This window comes from Microcaecilia unicolor, chromosome 10 (assembly GCF_901765095.1).
Source record: "Microcaecilia unicolor chromosome 10, aMicUni1.1, whole genome shotgun sequence".
NCBI lineage: Eukaryota > Metazoa > Chordata > Amphibia > Gymnophiona > Siphonopidae > Microcaecilia > Microcaecilia unicolor.
In genome coordinates this window covers 96,466,036-96,484,959 of record NC_044040.1, presented here as the reverse complement: position 1 = coordinate 96,484,959, position 18,924 = coordinate 96,466,036, and the positions used below count along the sequence as shown (strand labels likewise).

Below are 18,924 nucleotides of genomic sequence, written 5' to 3'. Positions count from 1 at the left end.
TTAGACGAGTAAATGGTTTCCTATACTTTTATTACCAACAGATATAGTGAATCAGCCCTAATTTTTAACAGTAGATTTTTTTATATGAATAATTTTTATTAAGTTCACTCATTCACAACATACAAAGAGCACCTCCAAAACATGTACTAACAGAATTCTAGTCATTTCTGCAAGTAACGGAGACAACTGAATAAAGAACAAGAACATAGAAGGATATAACAAGTTAGCCAATTGACCCCTTCACCCCCTTTCCCCCTCCCCCCAAACTTTCAATGCATTCTGAAACAGAGTGTGTGAATGAGAGTACCATATTTAAAGTTCCATCAAAGTCCACTGTCCAATATCTGTTTGACAGTATGTTTAAATTAAATTACAACTTTGTACTTGCCTTTGACTGCAGAGTCATTCCCCTGTTGAGAATCTTTAGGTTTTAATTTCTTGCTTTTTTCCATTTTAAATTTAGAAGTTTCCTTTACATTATTTTCATTTTCAACTTGCTTCTTCAGAGTTTTGGGAATAAAGCAGAATGGAATCGCTGACAATAAGCTGACTATTCCAGAAACCAGAAAACCAAGCCACCATGCACCGACCCAACGGGAATCTTGTGGTGTTATTGTTATATTATCTATGATGAAACAGCAAAGATGAACAATGGATTGATAAAGATAATCCATAAAAGGAAAAAACTCCATCATTATATACTTTTGTTGTTGAAATTAGTGAAGGATATACTGGGAGGGAAAATGTTTAACCACTCTTTCTGATTTAGTGCAAAAATAGCCATATTAGATTATTAATGTAAATCACTGCTGCTGCTTCAGTCCTTTACTGATAACTTTACCATATACCTGTGGTTGCAGTCTCAATTGGCCGCTTACTTCAAATCACCAGACAGTCTTGAATAGCAGTGTACATTAATCTAAGCTCGTTCTCTTTATTCAAAACAAAAACAAGAAAAGATGCTAAAGGATTGTTAGTCAAGAATCAGACAGGTGTTACAACAGTAGATGTAATTTTATTACCAATAAATCTATGAGTATTTAGTCAAATTGAAAATTTCTGTAAATAATTTCACTTTCGATTCTTTATGTTTAGCACTTTTCTTTTACAGGTGCAACTGGATATTCCTGACACAAATTAAACAGTGTACCAGAACATCAGATAATTAGTATTATGCAAACATTTTCTCTTATACTATTAACTCTCTAAAGAAAATGGTTTGTTTTTTTCTCATTAAGAACTGACTCTTTGTGTCCAATTTTTGTTTTTTGGACCCTAAAGGATTTGAATTGTACTATATGACTCACAGGCTCATTTTTGAAAGAGAAGGACGCCCATCTTTCGACAGAAATTGGAAGATGGACGTCCTTCTCACAGGGTTGCCCAAATCAGTATAATCGAAAGCCGATTTTGGGCATCCCCAACTGCTTTCCGTCGCGGGGACGACCAAAGTTCACAGGGGCGTGTCGGAGGTGTAGTGAAGGCAGGACTTGGGCGTGCCTAACCCATGGACGTCCTTGACCCATAATGGAAAGAAAAAGGGCGTCCCTGATGAGCACTTGGACAACTTTACCTGGTCCTGTTTTTTTTACGGCCAAGGCACAAAAAGGTGCCCGAACTGACCAGATGACCACCGGAGAGAATCGGGGATGATCTCCCCTTACTCCCCCAGTGGTCACTAACCCCTACCCTAAAGAAACATCTTTAAAAATATTTTTTGCCAGCCACTAATGTCATACTCAGGTCCATCACAGCAGTATGCAGGTCCCTGGACCAGTTTTAGTGGGTGCAGTGCACTTCAGGCAGGCGGACCCAGGCCCATCCCCCCCTACCTGTTACACTTGTGGTGGTAAATGTGAGCCCTCCAAAACCCACCACAAACCCACTATACCCACATCTAGGGCCCCCCTTCACCAGTAAGGGCTATGGTAGTGGTGCACAGTTGTGGGTAGTGGGTTTTGAGGGATTTGGGGGGCTCAGCACACATGGTAAGGGAGCTATGTACCTGGGAGCAATTTATGAAGTCCACTGCAGTGCCCCCTAGGGTGCCCGGTTGGTGTCCTGGCATGTCAGGGGGACCAGTGCACTACAAATGCTGGCTCCTCCCACGACCAAAGGGGTTGCATTTGGTCGTTTCTGAGATGGGCGACCTTACTTTCCATTATCGCCGAAAATCAGAAACAACCAAGTCTAGGGACGACCATCTCTAAGGACAACCTAAATTTCAGGATTTGGGCGTCCCCGACCATATTATCGAAACGAAAGATGGATGTCCATCTTGTTTCTTTAATAAAGGTTTCCCCGCCCCTCCACCGGGATGTTTTGTGAGGACGTCCTCAGCAAAACTTGGGCGTCCCTTTCGATTATGCCCCTCTCAGTGTCCTTTCTTTCTTTCTCAGATGCACGTGCTCACTTATATGTGGAAACTTTGGTCTCTCTTGAGTCTTCTGTCTTCACCTTGCTTGAAAGGTAGGCAGTGGCATAGCCAGACCTGAGATTTTGGGTGGGCCCAGAGCTAATATGGGTGGGCACGCACTGTCTATATAAATTTGAGTAGTGTCTCTTAGGATCCTACAAAATAATGCCTTAGAATTCACTTGATGCCCAACAGCTGCCCTGCATCAGTATAACCACATACATACTTAATGGAAAAAATGATATTTTTAAATATAATTACATTATCCCACAATCTCTCCACTGCAAAATGCTATACACAAACTTGTGCAAAAACACACTCATATCCTTACTAAACCATAACAGCACTAATTCAAAGGACAGGACGAGCTACAACCTTATGCTTGAAAAGGCAGAACTGTAATTACACTAGGCTCTAAAACACTAATACACTACCTTGTGAAAAAAAAAAAGCAAAACAAAAAGGGCTACAAATACTACACGCTAGCAGAATACTGCACCTTGATCATACATGAAAAACACATGACACAACACACATGACACAAGGAACTAGAAATCAAAAAATATGAAGGCAAAATACTGAACTGGAAAGTTAACTCAAGAAGTCAGACTCAGCATGCAGCAATACCAGAAAAATTGAAACTTACATGCAAAATATCACAGATTCACATTTCCAAAAGCTGACATATTCCAATTAATAAATTCTGAATAAAATACTTTTTCTACCTTTGTTTGATCTATTTGCTTTGGTCCCAGTGTCTTCTGTTTTATGCAGTGTCTTCTTTCCATCTGATATTTTTTCTCTCACCATGTCCACCATCCTCCTGTGTCCTTATGTGTCCTGTCCACCAGCTGTAGCCCTGTCCCTACCCTTCCTTGAGTTTCAGTATCTGCCCTCAACGTGTTCCAAACCAGCCCATAAACTCAGCAGTTTCCCCTCCATCCATATCCAGCATTTCTCCTTACTCTCCTCCATCCATGTGCTTCTACTTCCTCTGTCTTCCCTCCCTCCATCCTTGTCCAACATTTTTCCTTCTCTTCCCTGCCCTCCACTCCATCCATGTCCAGCATTTCTCCTCTCTTCCCTCCCCTCCATCCATGCGCATCTCCTCCCTGACTTCTCTCCCCCCCCTCCCTCCATCCATCCATCCATCCATCCATCCAGCAACTCTCCATTCTCCCCTGCTCTCTCCTCCATCCTCCCATATCCAGCAAATGTCCTCTGTCCCCTGCATTCATCCATCCATGTTCAGCAATTCTCCTCTCTCCTCTGCCCTCCCCTCCATCCATCCATACCCAGCAAATTTCCTCTCTCCCCTTTCCCCTCCATCCATCCATGTCCAGCAATTTTCCTCCTTCCCCTGCCCTCCGCTCCATGTCCAGCAATTTCTATTCTCTCCCCTGACCTCCTCTCCATCCATCCATGTCCAGTAACTCTCCATTCTCCCCTGCCCTCTCCTCCATCCATCCACACCCAGCAAATTTCCTCTCTCCCCTTTTCCCTCCATCCATCCATGTCCAGCAATTCTCCTCCTTCCCCTGCCCTCCTCTCCATCCATACATGTCCAGCAACTCTCCATTCTCCCCTGCCTTCTCCTCCATCCATCTCCAGCAAATTTCCTCTCTCCCCTGCCCTCTCCATCAATCCCTGTTGTCCAGCAATTCTCCTCTCTCCCCTGCCCATCCTGTTTATTTCAATCTCCTTCCCCATTCTATCTGGCGTCTCCCCCGCCCCCCCCCCCTCAAAAGAACGACAACGTGGATGCAGCAGCTCACAGGTTTGCTTGCCCTGTGTTTTGAGTGAATGGCGATGGTTGCGTGGAGGAGTGGAAACCAAATCGCTTCTTTCTTTCTTTACAATGGACTAGATGGGCGGGCTGGCTGGCTTACTTCCACTCCCGAAGTTGCAGCATAAAAGCAGCGAGACAGTCTTGACTCCGTCCTTCTCTTCCTGCCCTCTCTCTGTGCCATCCCGCCTTCCTCTGATGTCATTTCCTTTCAGGCGGGCGGGACGCTGAGAGGGCAGGAAGCGAAGGACAGAGTCGAGACTGGCTCGCTGCTTGCTGCTTTTACGCCCACTCGCCGCTGCGGGCAAAAAACCAAAGTCGTCGTCGTCGTGGAAGGTGAGGGTCGCAAAAGACTGGGCAGGCCCGGGCCGAGATTGGGTGGGCCCAGGCCCACCTGTAGCTACGCCCCTGAAGGTAGGGCCCAGTGCTTCACATCTTCTTCTGGATCTAGACTCTAGAACTGAGACCTACTACTGTAAACTTTAATAATCAAAAAGAAAGTCACTTCCTGATTTAATATAATTTATTCTACCTGGGAGGGCAGGGAATACTTGGGTCAGCTAGTTTTGAAACGAAAGCAATTGATTGCTGTCCCTGACTCAGGCCTCTAACTTATTACTTTGTCCCTGAGCTAAAGAAAGGCACAGGTATTTATGTGTTCAATGCAGCACCACACTCACTCTTGAGTCTTGCCTTATTAGTCAGGCAAATAAGCCAGCAATCAGGCCCTGTAAGCCAAACACTCAAGCTTCATAGGCCTACCACCGGAGTAACTGTACTAGGAAAATTAAATTTGAAAATACTTTTCTCTGAAAACTCGCTCGAACCTCAGAATAAAGCTTCTGTCACTACATCCAATCACTCTTTCTTTCACACAGCACTCTGGTTTAAAGTTACAGATTATCCTCCCTTAAACCCAGGATCAAAAATATTAATCTTTGGATTTAACTATCAATTATTCTTTTTTTTATTTTATATATATGCATTTTCAAATAATACAATCATATCTATACAAATGCAGGAATAAAGATTAAGTTTTAAGGTAATCAAACAAAGTTCTTCCTTTCCCTATTTAAAGGTACACAAGAAGGACAGAAAAATGATTAATATATATTGACCACAAATATTAGCGAGGGCAAGATACAAGTAAATTAAACAAACAAAAAAATTTAAGTAATCAATCAGAGAGGGGAGAGCACTACGCTCGCTAGCAGGTATTAACAGCATATTCCCATGGGATTATTCAGGCTGAAACATTCCCTTTTTCCTTGGCATTTATATATTCATGCATTTTCTTTGTATCAAGAAATACATAATTTACATTATTTATAGATACCAAACATCTACAAGGATATTTCAACATATATGTACCACCTAAGTCTAGAATTTTAGGTTTTAAAGCCATAAACTCTCGCCTTCTTTTTTGTGTGTCTCTGTTCAAGTCAGGAAATATCTGAACTTTTTCACCAAAGAACTTAGCATTCATATGTTTAAAGCATAATTGAAATATATTATTCCTGTCCGATTCAAAAGTGAATGAAATTAAAAAAGTTGTCCGTTGGGTTACAACTTCTAATGAATTTTACAGGAAATCAGTAATATTAAGCTCAGGTTGAGGTTCTGGTATAGGAGACTTAGAGGGGCATAATTGAACGTCACTGGCGAAATAGATCGCCGGCGATTTATTTTGGCGGCGGCGCAACAGCTGGCTGAAACCGTATTATCGAAAAAGATGGCCGGCCATCTTTTTTTTCGATAATACGGTTTAGCCCGGCCAAATGCCAGAGTTCGCCGGGTTTGAGATCACCAGTTTTGTTTTTCAGCGATAATGGAAAAAAATGCCGGCCATCTCAAACCCGGCGAAATCCAAGGCATTTGGTCATGGGAGGAGCCAGCATTTGTAGTGCACTGGTCCCCCTGACATACCAGGACACCAACCGGGCACCCTAGGGGGCATTTCTAAAAAATTTTTAAAAATACCAAAAAAGCTCCCAGGTCCATAGCTCCCTTACCTTAGGTGCTGAGCCCCCCAAATCCCCCCCAAACCCACTCCCCACAACTCTACACCATTACCATAGCCCTTATGGGTGAAGGGGGGCACCTACATGTGGGTAGAGTGGGTTTGGGGGGATTTGGAGGGCTTAACATTTACCACCACAAGTGTAACAGGTAGGGGGAGGGGGAATGGACCTGGGTCTGCCTGCCTGAAGTGCACTGCACTCATTAAAAACTGCTCCAGGGACTTGCATACTGCTGTCAGGGAGCTGGGTATGACATTTGAGGCTGGCATACAGGCTGGTAAAAAAGGTTTTGATTTGTAGTTTTTTAGTGTGGGAGGGGGTTGGTGACCACTGGGGGACTACGGGGAGGTCATCCCCCATTCCCTCTGGTGGTCAGCCGGGGCACATTTTTGAGGCTTGGTCGTGAAAATAAAAGGACCAAGTAAACCCGGCGAAATACTGCTTAACGCTGCTTTTTGTTTTTTCCATTATCCGCGAAAGCCGGCCATCTGGTAGCCACGCCCATGCCCGCCCATGTCCCGCCTTCGCTATGCTGCTGACACGCCCCCTTGAACTTTCGCTGGCGAGGCGACGGGAAAGCAGCAATGCTGTCAAAAAAGCCGCTTTCGATTATACCGATTTCGCCGCTTTTGAGAGATCGCCGGCCATCTCCCGATTTATGTCCTGAAATGGCCGGCAATCACTTTCGAAAATAAGCCTGTTAATTCCCAAGATATATTGAGCTCTAATGATAGGTGGAAAACTCTCCATTGGAACAGTTAGAATCTCTCCAAAATATCTTTTAAGCATATCAATTGCAGGAATCAAGGGTGCTTTAGGAAAATTAAGGAACCTTAAATTGTTCTGTCTCCCTTGATTATCAAGGTATTCTAATTTCTTCACCAGAATTTCCCTGTCCTTAATCATCGTCCCTGTTAAGTTCTGTAAAGTCTTAATTTCTTCATCTAATACTTCAAATTTTTCTTCATTTTTTTGAACTTTACAGGTCACAAGATCTTGAGACTGTTTTATAGAGGAAACTTTGTCTTTAATTGTATCTGTTACCTAGATAAGGGTATTATTCAGACCCTGAATGGCATCCCACAGGCTACTACTACTTATTATTTCTATAGCGCTACCGGACGTACGCAGTGCTTCACACTTGAACATGGAGAGACAGTCCCTGCTCAATAGAGCTTACCATCTAATTAGCTCTCCAGAGTTTAACAGCTCCACGAGTTTCCAAGGAAGTAAATCCCAGGTTATTGGAAAGAAGAGGGTTATCCCCCCTCTCATTCCGTTTTGATGGCACCGCTGGGGTTGATACAGTGGCAGGTCCTCCTCCCGCTGCTCGAGGGCTTGACTCGTCGGTCAGCAACTCCTGCTGTGATCCTGCTGCTAGTAATTTGCTTCCAAGTTACGAGGGAACAGTGAATGAAGGTGGGCTTAGAGAAGCCGCTTCTATGCTGCAGTCCGGCTTCTGGACTCCAAAACTCTCCAAAGTCGGCTATCGGGGAATGGGATTTCCGGGGTTAGAGGAGGTGTGTACCACCATTTCCCCTTTCCTTTTCCCCATGCTGTACCTCGGGAAAGGATTTTATTTCCCCGGTAGTTCGATTGGAAATCAGGAGCTCACAAACTCACATCCTCTCTGGATGCCATCTTGCCAACTATCAGCTATTCTGCTCAAAAATGTTTCCTCACACATAAAGCTCACTCTGTTTCACATATCTAACCTCTATAGCAACTTCAGTCCTTCTGACAACAGCCAGCGTAGCTGTTGCTAAGGGTGACCGCCACTCTGTTGTCACCAGCTGACCATTCCTAGCCAATCAAATCACAGCACACAAATTTTCAAAGGCATGGAACCTAACTGTAAAGTCCACAGTCTTCATTTTGATCTCATAGAATATAAAGGGAAAATTAAATTGTTATTAAAATTACCACAAAAATTTCTATAAAATTTACAGAGTACCTCCAAAACATGTACGAACAGAATGTCATGTAACTCTGGGTCCCATCAAACCACACATGCTATATTTTTCTCACATATTTTAACAAAGTTTTAAGAACACTCTCACAATTTTGTCAAAAATTACCCCCCAAAACCCTATAGAAATGAAGACATCCACTTTAATAAAATTCAGCATCACCCCACGCACACCCCTGAGCGACACCTGCTCAAAAAAAAACTAATTTAAAGCTCAGAACTGGCCCAAACTAATTTCATCCCCAAAATGATTTTTGCCAAACACTTCCTTACACTAGCCCACCTCAAGAGGTTCTCAGGAACCCATAATTACCACCAGTTACACCCCAAATTAACCCTTTAAACTCCAGCCCATCGGGACCAAAAACGGCAATTTAAAATAAACAAAATAAATTACTACACTCCTTACCTGGTCCCTCAGGTGCTCATTATTTCACCAAGACCTCCGGATCCAGTCCCAGTGGACCCTCTGTGGTTGCGGGAAAAGGCTGTGCTTTTATCCACAGCCAAAGCCGGCAGGCTCAAAAATTGAGGCCCTGGCTTCGGTTTGGGCATAGTACCGGGTTGGGGGTGCTACCTCACATGCTTGAAGCTCCCCTCATAGGCTGAATCTGGCCAATTTCTCAGTGTGCCTGGCCTGAAACCAGCACTAATTGACCGGGCAGCTCTATGGCAACCCACAGAGGCTGCGATTCTCTCACAGAAGGCCCCAAACTGGCATCAGTCACAACAGGAGTCAGCACTGGCCACCAATGCTTTACCTGACCAATGGGATGACCCACGATCATCCCTAAAACCCCCAGGGCTGGTAAACAATTTTATATTGAGAAGTTCTGTGAACATTATTTTGCTCTGTGCTTTGGGAACTTAAAGATTAGAGTTTAAAGGATGAATTGTAGGTTATTGATAGGCAGAATAAAAATATAAAAAAGCAAACTTTAATCAAATAGTCTCCATATTCTTTCTCCCCTAGTTTTAAAACTTGAACTTTGCACTACAGCAGGCACAGGAGGATCTATTTTAAATTTGGATTCAGCCATGGGAAGTCTTGCCTCACCAATTTGCTTCATTTCTTTGAAGGCATGAGTAAGCATGTGGATAAAGGTGAGCTCGTTGATGTAGTGTATCTAGATTTTCAGAAAGCTTTTGATAAAGTTCCTCAAGAGAGACTCCTGAGAAAATTAAAGAGTCATGGGTTAGGAGGCAAAGTTCTGGTGTGGATTAGGAATTGGTCATTGGACAGAAAACAGAGGATAGGGTTAAATGGTCATTACTCTCAAAGGAGGAGGAGAGTGCCACAGGGTTCTAGATTGGGACCGGTACTATTTGATATATTTATAAATAATACGGAAATCGGAATGATGAGTGAGGTGATTAAATTTGCAGATGATACAAAACTATTCAAGGTTGTTAAAACATAAGTGAAAAGCAGACTGAGAAATATTGCAGGAAGACCTTAGGAAACTGGAAGACAAGGCATCCAAATGGCAGATTAAATTTAATGTGAACAAATGCAAAGTGATACACGTTGGAAAGAATAATCCGAATCATAGTTACTTGATGCTAGGGTCCACCTTATGAATTAGCACTCAAGAAAAAGATCTAGGCATCATTGTAGATAATACTCTGAAATCTTCTGCTCAGTGTGGCGGCAGCCAAAAAAGCAAACAGGATACTAGGAATTATTAGGCAAGGGTGGTGAATAAGACCAAAAATACTATAATGCTTTTGTATTGCTCCATAAAGCGACTGCACCTTGAGTATTGCGTTCAGTTCTGTTTGCCGTATCTCAAAAAAGATATAGCGGAATTAGAACAGGTTCAAAGAAGAGCAACCAAAATTATAAAGGGGCTGGAACTCTTGTATGAGGAAAGGCTAAAGAGGTTAGGGCTGTTCAGCTTGGAAAAGTGATGGATGAGGGGAGATATGATTGAGGTCTACAAAATCATGAGTGGTGTAGAGCGAGTAGAAATAAATTGATTTTTTACTCGTTTCAAAAGTACAAAAACTAGGGGACACTCAAGGAAGTTACACTGAAATACTTTTAAAAAGGAAAGGGAAGATACATACCTGTAGCAGGTATTCTCCGAGGACAGCAGGCTGATTATTCTCACATGTGGGTCGATGTCCGCGTCGGCCCGGGAATTGGCAATTTTGCAAGCAAAAAATTGAAAAAGTTTGCCAGAACCTTCTGGCGTGTGAATTGCGCACATCGCACATGCGCGGACAACTTCCCGCCTGTCACGCGAGCGTTCCAGCTCAGTTTAATCAAAAAGCAAATAATAAACAAACAACAACTCCAAAGGGGAGGTGGGCAGGTTTATGAGGACAAGCAGGTTGCTTGTTCTCACATGTGGGGTATCCCTAGCAATCAGGCTTACTCAAAACAAAGAACATTGGTCAAATGGGCCTCGCAACGGCGAGGAAATAACAGAGATTGACCTGAAACCATAAACAACTAACTGAGAGTGCAGTCTGGAACATAAGGTGGCGGACCTCACGCATCACCTAGATAGGATTCTAGATAGTGCTGGGGAGGAGTCCGCTGTCTTGGTACATGTGGGTACCAATGACATAGGAAAATGTGGGAGAGAAGTTCTGGAAGCCAAATTTAGGCTCTTAGGTAAAAAGATCAAATCCAGATCCTCTAGGGTAGCATTTTCTGAAATGCTACCTGTTCCACGCGCAGGGCCCAAGAGACAGGCAAAGCTCCGGAGTCTCAATGCGTGGATGAGACGATGGTGCAGGGAGGAGGGTTTTAGATTTGTTAGGAACTGGGCAACATTCTGGGGAAGGGGGAGCCTATTCCGAAAGGATGGGATCCACCTTAACCAGGGTGGGACCAGGCTGCTGGCATCGGCATTTAAAAAGGAGATAGAGCAGCTTTTAAACTAGAAATGGGGGGAAGGCCGACAGTCACTCAAAAGCGCATGGTTCGGGAAAAGGTATCTTGCAAAGATACCTCACAAAAAGGGAAGATAGGGTTTCTGGATAGTGAGGTTGCACTATCCGTGGTAGGCCAGGTGCCCTTAAATACAACTAAAGATCAGACAAAAGATGGCAAATCAATAGTGTCAGGTACTAAGCATCAAGCAAATAGGAACAACAAACATACTCTGAAATGTCTATATGCAAATGCTAGGAGTCTAAGAAATAAGATGGGAGAGTTGGAATATATTGCACTAAATGAAAAATTGGATATAATAGGCATTACTGAGACCTGGTGGAAGTAGGATAACCAGTGGGACACTGTCATACCGGGATACAAAGTATATCGTAGTGATAGGGTGGACCGGACTGGTGGAGGGGTAGCATTGTATATTAACGAGAGCCTTAACTCAGATAGAGTACAAATTCAGCAGGACACAAATCACACCTTTGAATCATTGTGGGTTGAAATTCCATGTATAAAAGGGAAAAAAACGGTAATAGGAGTGTACTACCATCCGCCTCGCCAGGATGAGCAGGTAGATGCAGAAATGATAAAAGAAATCAGAGACGCGAACAAAATGGGCAATGTGATAATAATGTGTGACTTCAATTATCCAAATATAGACTGGGTAAATGTAACATCGGGACACGCTACAGAGGTACAATTCCTTGATGAAATCAAGGACAGCTTTTTGGAGCAGCTGGTGCAGGAGCCGACGAGAGAAGGAAAAATTCTAGACTTGGTCCTTAGTGGAGCGCATGATCTGGTGAGGAACGTTATGGTACTGGGGCCGCTTGATAACAGTGATCATAATATGATCAGTTTTGATATCGACCTTGAAGTAACTGTACACAGAAAGTCAAATACTTTAGCGTTTAACTTTAAAAAAGAAGACTATGATAAAATGAGAAGAACGGTAAAAAAAAAACTTAGGGGGGCAACTGAGAGAGTAAAAACTGTACAACAAGCGTGGACGCTGTTCAAAAATACCATCCTGGAGGCCCAGGCCATACATATTCCGCAAATTAGAAATGAAAGACGGAAGTCCAAAAGTCAGCCGGCCTGGTTGAAAAGTGAGGTGAAGGAAGCTATTAGGGCTAAAAGAAACGCCTTCAGAAAATGGAAGAAGGAACCGTCTGAAAATAACAAGAAGCAGCATAAGGAGTGTCAAAGCAAATGCAAGGCGCAGATAAAGAAGGCCAAGAGGGATTACAAAAAAAAGATAGCATTAGAGGCAAAAAAACATAGTACAAATTTTTTCGGTATATTAAAAGCAGGAAGCCGGCAAAAGAATCGGTTGGGCCGCTGGATGACCGAGGGGTAAAAGGTGCGATCAAGGAAGACAAAGACATAGCAGAGAGACAGAATGAATTCTTTGCTTCGGTCTTCACCGAGGAAGATTTGGGTGGGATATCGGTGTCGGAAATGGTATTTGAAGCGGATGAGTTGGAGAAACTTACTGACTTCACGGTAAACCTGGAGGACGTAATGGGGCAGTTCAGCAAACTAAAGAGTAGCAAATCTCCTGGACCGGATGGTATTCATCCTAGAGTACTGATAGAACTGAAAAATGAGCTTGCGGAGCTACTGCTAGTGATATGCAACTTATCCTTAAAATCGAGAGTGGTACCAGAAGATTGGAGGGTGGCCAATGTAACGCCGATTTTTTAAAAAGGCTCCAGGGGAGATCCGGGAAATTATAGACCGGTGAGTCTGACGTCAGTGCCGGGGAAAATGGTAGAGACTATTATTAAAAACAAAATTACAGAGCACATCCGAGGACATGGATTACTGAGACCAAGTCAGCACGGCTTTTGTGTGGGGAAATCTTCCCTGACCAATTTACTTCAATTCTTTGAAGGAGTAAACAAACATGTGGACAAAGGGGAACCGGTTGATATTGTGTATCTGGATTTTCATAAGGCGTTTGACAAGGTACCTCATGAAAGGCTACAGAGGAAATTGGAGGGTCATAGGATAGGAGGAAATGTCCTATTGTGGATTAAAAACTGGTTGAAGGATAGGAAACAGAGAGTGGGGTTAAATGGGTGGTATTCACAATGGAGAAGGGTAGTTAGTGGGGTTCCTCAGGGGTCTGTGCTAGGACCGCTGCTTTTTAATATATTTATAAATGATTTAGAGATGGGAGTAACTAGCGAGGTAATTAAATTTGCTGATGACACAAAGTTATTCAAAGTTGTTAAATCGCGACAGGATTGTGAAAAATTACAAGAGGACCTTACGAGACTAGGAGACTGGGCGGCTAAATGGCAGATGACATTTAATGTGAGCAAGTGCAAGCTGATGCATGTTGGAAAAAAGAACCCGAATTATAGCTACGTCATGCAAGGTTCCACGTTAGGAGTTACAGACCAAGAAAGGGATCTGGGTGTCATCATCGATAATACGCTGAAACCTTCTGCTCAGTGTGCTGCTGTGACTAGGAAAGCAAATAGAATGTTGGGTATTATTAGGAAAGGTATGGAAAACAGGTGTGAGGATGTTATAATGCTGTTGTATCGCTCCATGGTGCGACCGCACCTTGAGTATTGTGTTCAATTCTGGTCGCCGCATCTCAAGAAAGATATAGTAGAATTGGAAAAGGTGCAGCGAAGGGCGACTAAAATGATAGCGAGGATGGGACGACTTCCCTATGAAGAAAGATTAAGGAGGCTAGGGCTATTCAGCTTGGAGAAGAGACGGCTGAGGGGAGACATGATAGAGGTATATAAAATAATGAGTGGAGTGGAACAGGTGGATGTGAAGCGTCTGTTCACGCTTTCCAAAAATACTAGGACTAGGGGGCATGCGATGAAACTACAGTGTAGTAAATTTAAAACAAATCGGAGAAAAGTTTTCTTCACCCAACGTATAATTAAACTCTGGCATTCATTGCCGGAGAAAGTGGTGAAGGCGGTTAGCTTAGCAGAGTTTAAAAGGGGGTTGGACGGTTTCCTAAAGGACAAGTCCATAAACCGCTACTAAATGGACTTGGGAAAAATCCACAATTCCAGGAATAACATGTATAGAATGTTTGTATGTTTGGGAAGCTTGCCAGGTGCCCTTGGCCTGGATTGGTCGCTGTCGTGGACAAGATGCTGGGCTCGATGGACCCTTGGTCTTTTCCCAATATGGCATTACTTATGTAGAACAAAAATGGGTCTAGGGGGGTGGAGTTGGATTCTAAAACCCCAACAGATTCTGCAGCACCGACTGTCGCGTCGAGTATCCTACTGAAGGCAGTAGTGAGATGTGAATGTGTGGACTGATGACCTCATTGCAGCCTTGCAAATCTCCTCAATGGAGGCTGACTTTAAGTGAGCCTCTGACGCAGCCATGGCTCTAACGTGAGCCATGACATGGCCCTCCAGAGTCAGCCCAGCTTGGGCGTAAGTGAAAGATATGCAATCTGCTAGCCAGTTGGAGATTGTGCATTTTCCGATGGTGACTCCTCTTCTGTTGGGATCAAAAGAAACAAACACCTGGGCGGACTGTTTAAAGGGCTTTGTTCGTTCCACGTAAAAGGCCAGTGCTCTCTTGCAATCCAAGGTGTGCAAACTGCTTTCGCCATGGCGGATATGAGGACGGGGGGAAAATGTTGGCAAGACAATTGACTGATTCAGATGGAACTCCGACACCACCTTAGGTAGGAACTTAGGGTGCGTGTGGAGGACTACTCTATTGTGATGAAACTTGATATAAGGTGCATGCACTACCAAGGCCTGAAGCCCACTGGCTCTACGAGCTAAAGTAACAGCCACCAAGAAAACGACCTTCCAGGTCAAGTACTTCAGATGGCAGGAATTCAGTGGCTCAAAAGGAGCTTTCATCAGCTGGGTGAGAACGACGTTGAGATCCCATGACACTGGTGGAGGTTTGACAGGGGGCTTTGACAAAAGCAAACCTCTCATGAAGCGAACAACTAAAGGCTGTCCAGAGATAGGCTTACCCTCTACACGGCAGTGATAAACACTAATCGCACTAAGGCGAACCCTTACGGAGTTGGTCTTGAGACCAGACTCTGACAAGTGTAGAAGGTATTCAAGCAGGGTCCGTGTAGGACATGAAAGAGGATCTAGGGCCTTGCTGTCACACCAGACGGCAAACCTTCCTCACTTAAAAGAGTAACCCATCGCCAGTTGAATATCATCCGGAATATGCTTGAATTCTATGTGTTAGCCCATCAGAACTGAACAAAATTGATGGTTTGGAGTACTGAGCCAGTATTATGCCAGAAGTATGGATCCTGAATGTGTCAATAAAAGCTTTTTTGGTCCCAAAGCCTCTGGTTTAAGCCTTACATGCTGTCTATAATTTTTAGCTATAAGCTGTAAAGTTTTACTTCAGGTATACTGCACTATTTCCCATCCCCCTCTCTTTTTCTAACAGCCACATGAAGGAATTTCTGGCTGGTCATATGCTATGATGGTGAAAATGTTGCTAAGACAACTCAGATACCTGGTATATCCTGTTATGAAAATAATTTACTGAGAAAAGGTATGGTAAGGGCCAATTGCAAGCCTCCAGCACAAATGAAAGTCCCAATTACAAGCCTCCCACCCCATAAGCAGCACATATGATTGGTCCAGGGTAAAGGAGAGGTGGATGCTCACAACAGCCTATAAAACCACGCTGCAGACAAAGGAACTCTGAAAAACTAGGCTTGGAGAGAGAGTTTCAGATCTGTCCAAATGGCCTGTTTTTCCCGAAGGGGTCTGCTCCCCCCTTCATACCTGATAGAATCTAATTCTCTATAGCTATGACTCTCTTTCATTCATTCTTCCTTTCTCTGCCTTCTCTCTGTTCTGTGACCTTTGTATGAGGAACAAAATTTTCTTCCTTCTTCATATAATTAGTCTAATTACTTATAATTACCAGAGGTACTGGTGTTAGATTTTGTAAGTTTGTTATAACTTTACAAGTGATGTCTGATGCTATGATGGTGGGTGAGTAATTAAAAAGACTATTAATTCTCTCTAATTCCTGTACAATTCTTTCTATAATATGTGATAGAATTCGTAAGTGTTTTAGCGAATAGCAAACCAAATTGCGCAGCCTAGTACAAATGGTGACCCCGTCTACTAAAACTTCTGTCTGCTCATCAGAGAGAAGATTGTAGTTTAATTTATAGAAATCTATTTTTAATGATTGTCCCAAGTTTTGCATTTGATGTTTGTAGCTACTGCAGTGGAGATCAGGAATTGTCCTGTATGAATGTAAGAGAAGTGAAAAGAGTGTGATCAGCTCTATCCACGCCCATTTTCCCAAAATGTTCACCAAAATTCGTAAGTAAATAATTGCTATTCTGAAAGGGAATATATATTTATTTTATTTGAGCTCTGTATCAAATCTCTGTTCTCATTATTTGAAATGTTCTTTGTTCCTAACCATGCTTCTTTTTTCTGCTCTGAGTTTTCTGATTACTAAAGCTACAGTCCTTTATAAAAATAAAAGAAGGCACAGGATTGCTAGAGAAAATTCTTTGTGACCAGAAGAAGCTTCTCTATATCCTTGTTTTTTTTTTTTTTTAAAATGTTTGATTTCATGACTTTAAAACACTGTAACTAGATATATATTTTACGTAGTTATAGTCAGATACAACTATCTAAATTATTAAAATTCTGTGACTCAGCAATGTTTCCTTTGTTCTAGACTGCATGGCTTGGCCTAAATAAATTATAGGTGTCTGTTTGTCATGTTTACTTAGCAACATTCCTTTGTAAATAGCTTTGTCTTCATTTAAATGATAAACTGTTTTTTCCAGTACTATCTCTGGTTATCTCCTTTTCTGTGTGAGCTCTGGAATCCTGCATTCCAGCAGTACTCCTGGCACTGCTTTTACATCATAAAAGGAAAAAAACAGTTTGCCCTACAATTTTAATTCTACTGGCTTAAATCTAATGTTTATTTGATACAATTCTATTTCAGTGTTTCTTTTGTGTATATGATTTCTAGATAACAATTTTGTTTTCCTGATAAACATGCTAAGAATTCTAGTTTTATTTTCAGGATATTTACAATATTAGAAATATTTGGCCCACATTCCAGTATGAAACTTTATGGTATTTTCCTCCTGCTTCTTTTGAGAAACTATAATGAAACATGTACATGTGTGTCCTAAAAACAATGACATAGCTAGACAGTGGAATATAAAGAAATATATTTTTTTAATTATTTCAATGCACTCCACCGAGATTTCTGATCAGCTGCAGAGATATGGAATCTCAATGGAGCATTTAAACAGTACTTTTGTACATTTTTCCTACTTCTGGAGTAGATATGCCATGTTATTACATAAGAAGTACTTCAAGCCCTAGGACACTGTTTTGGTAATTTATCATACATACTTGTGTATAACACCATGTTTATTCAAAGGTTATGCCCAGTACGGAATTCCAATAGCATGATCTAATTTACAACCTCTTAATTCTTTGTCTTTTATTTGTTAGTCTGTCTTTATGTCACCCCTTACATACAATCAGTATAAGTGATCACTTCTGAATTTTTTCCAATTTTGTGAGTAGAACAATCAGTACATATAAAAAGTTTCTCTCCTGAATACAAATTAGTTGTATATGCACTATAACAAAAGATTTATTTTCTCCATTCCATCATAGGCATGTTAATGGAGAAAGATCTTTCTTATCTATTACTGAGACTTCAAATTGATGAAGTTGCAATACAGATTACCACCAGAAATGAATATTTAGAAAAGAGTTATCTTTCCAAATGGATAGTATGGATTTGACAGCAACTGCTAAAAAATGTTGACTACATTGCAAACTGATATTGTGCTTATTCGAAGACTGTATTATTAAAGAGGAAAGACTTCAGAATCTCGGTCTCAGCTGATCATGCTACTAGCCATACAGCTGACCACAATGCTCAGTGTGACTTTTATTCTTAGTTCACGCTGGCGAGAATCCTCATTAGCCAAAACCTCTATCAAACTGTAAACATACTTTGTTACAGAAGTACTTAGCTGTGGATAGTGCTGGATTTATTGTTCATGTCTGTGCCCGACGGTGAGCTCCTGCTTCGCTCTTAGCTTCAAGGAGTCGGACTGCGCATCCCTTTACAGCACCTAAAGGCGTACATAGAAAAGTGTTTGAATCAGTCACCTTTTACACTCAGAAAGTAATTAGATAACTCACTTACTTAGGTACTCGGATTCACCTTCCTTTACCACCAGCTTACTTAGTTATAATTATCACTGCAGTGCCGGGGGTATTTAAACCATTTCCTGTTTAAGCTCCTCCTATCTCTTACGGAGGGAATTTAAAGGGCAAGACAATAACAGCCTGAGGTTTCAAAAAAGTTCGTCTCTTCAAAAAAACAGTTCATCTCTTCAAAAAAACACTTTCCATTCAACTTTGGTGTTTAACCCATAAGGAAACAAAGATCCCAATTTGTATATCCAACGTTGCTCTCTCTGTGTTATTCTGCGGTCTCGATCTCCGCCATGAATATACACGGGAACGTGATTGATCACTATGCATCTCAGATCTTCAAACTTATGTGAATATTGTGTACAATGCTGGACAAGAGGAGCATCCATGCGAGAATGCTTTAGATTGTGTTTATGGTTACTTAATCGATTTTTTAAAGACCGTGTGGTTTTTCCCACATATAATTTTCTGCACGGACATATTAAAATATACACCACATGGTTCGATTCACAATCCGTGGTGTATCTTAAATTATATTCTTTACCATCCCGCGGATTATGAAACTTATTCGTATTCATCATCAAAGGGCAAAAAATGCATCTAGAGCAAGATCGATTTCCCAATTGCTCAT

General features: G+C 42.1%; 1 protein-coding gene across 3 annotated transcripts in view; it reads right to left on the bottom strand.

Annotated features, from left to right (window-relative positions):
- Positions 1–18,924, bottom strand: part of LOC115479359 (solute carrier organic anion transporter family member 1B3-like) — a 699,693-nt gene that overhangs the window by 245,380 nt on the left and 435,389 nt on the right. For all 3 annotated transcript variants that reach the window (XM_030217247.1, XM_030217249.1, XM_030217248.1), the window contains one exon: positions 389–625. In XM_030217247.1, the coding sequence (XP_030073107.1) occupies positions 389–625 (237 nt within the window). The remainder of the gene's footprint in view (positions 1–388; positions 626–18,924) is intronic.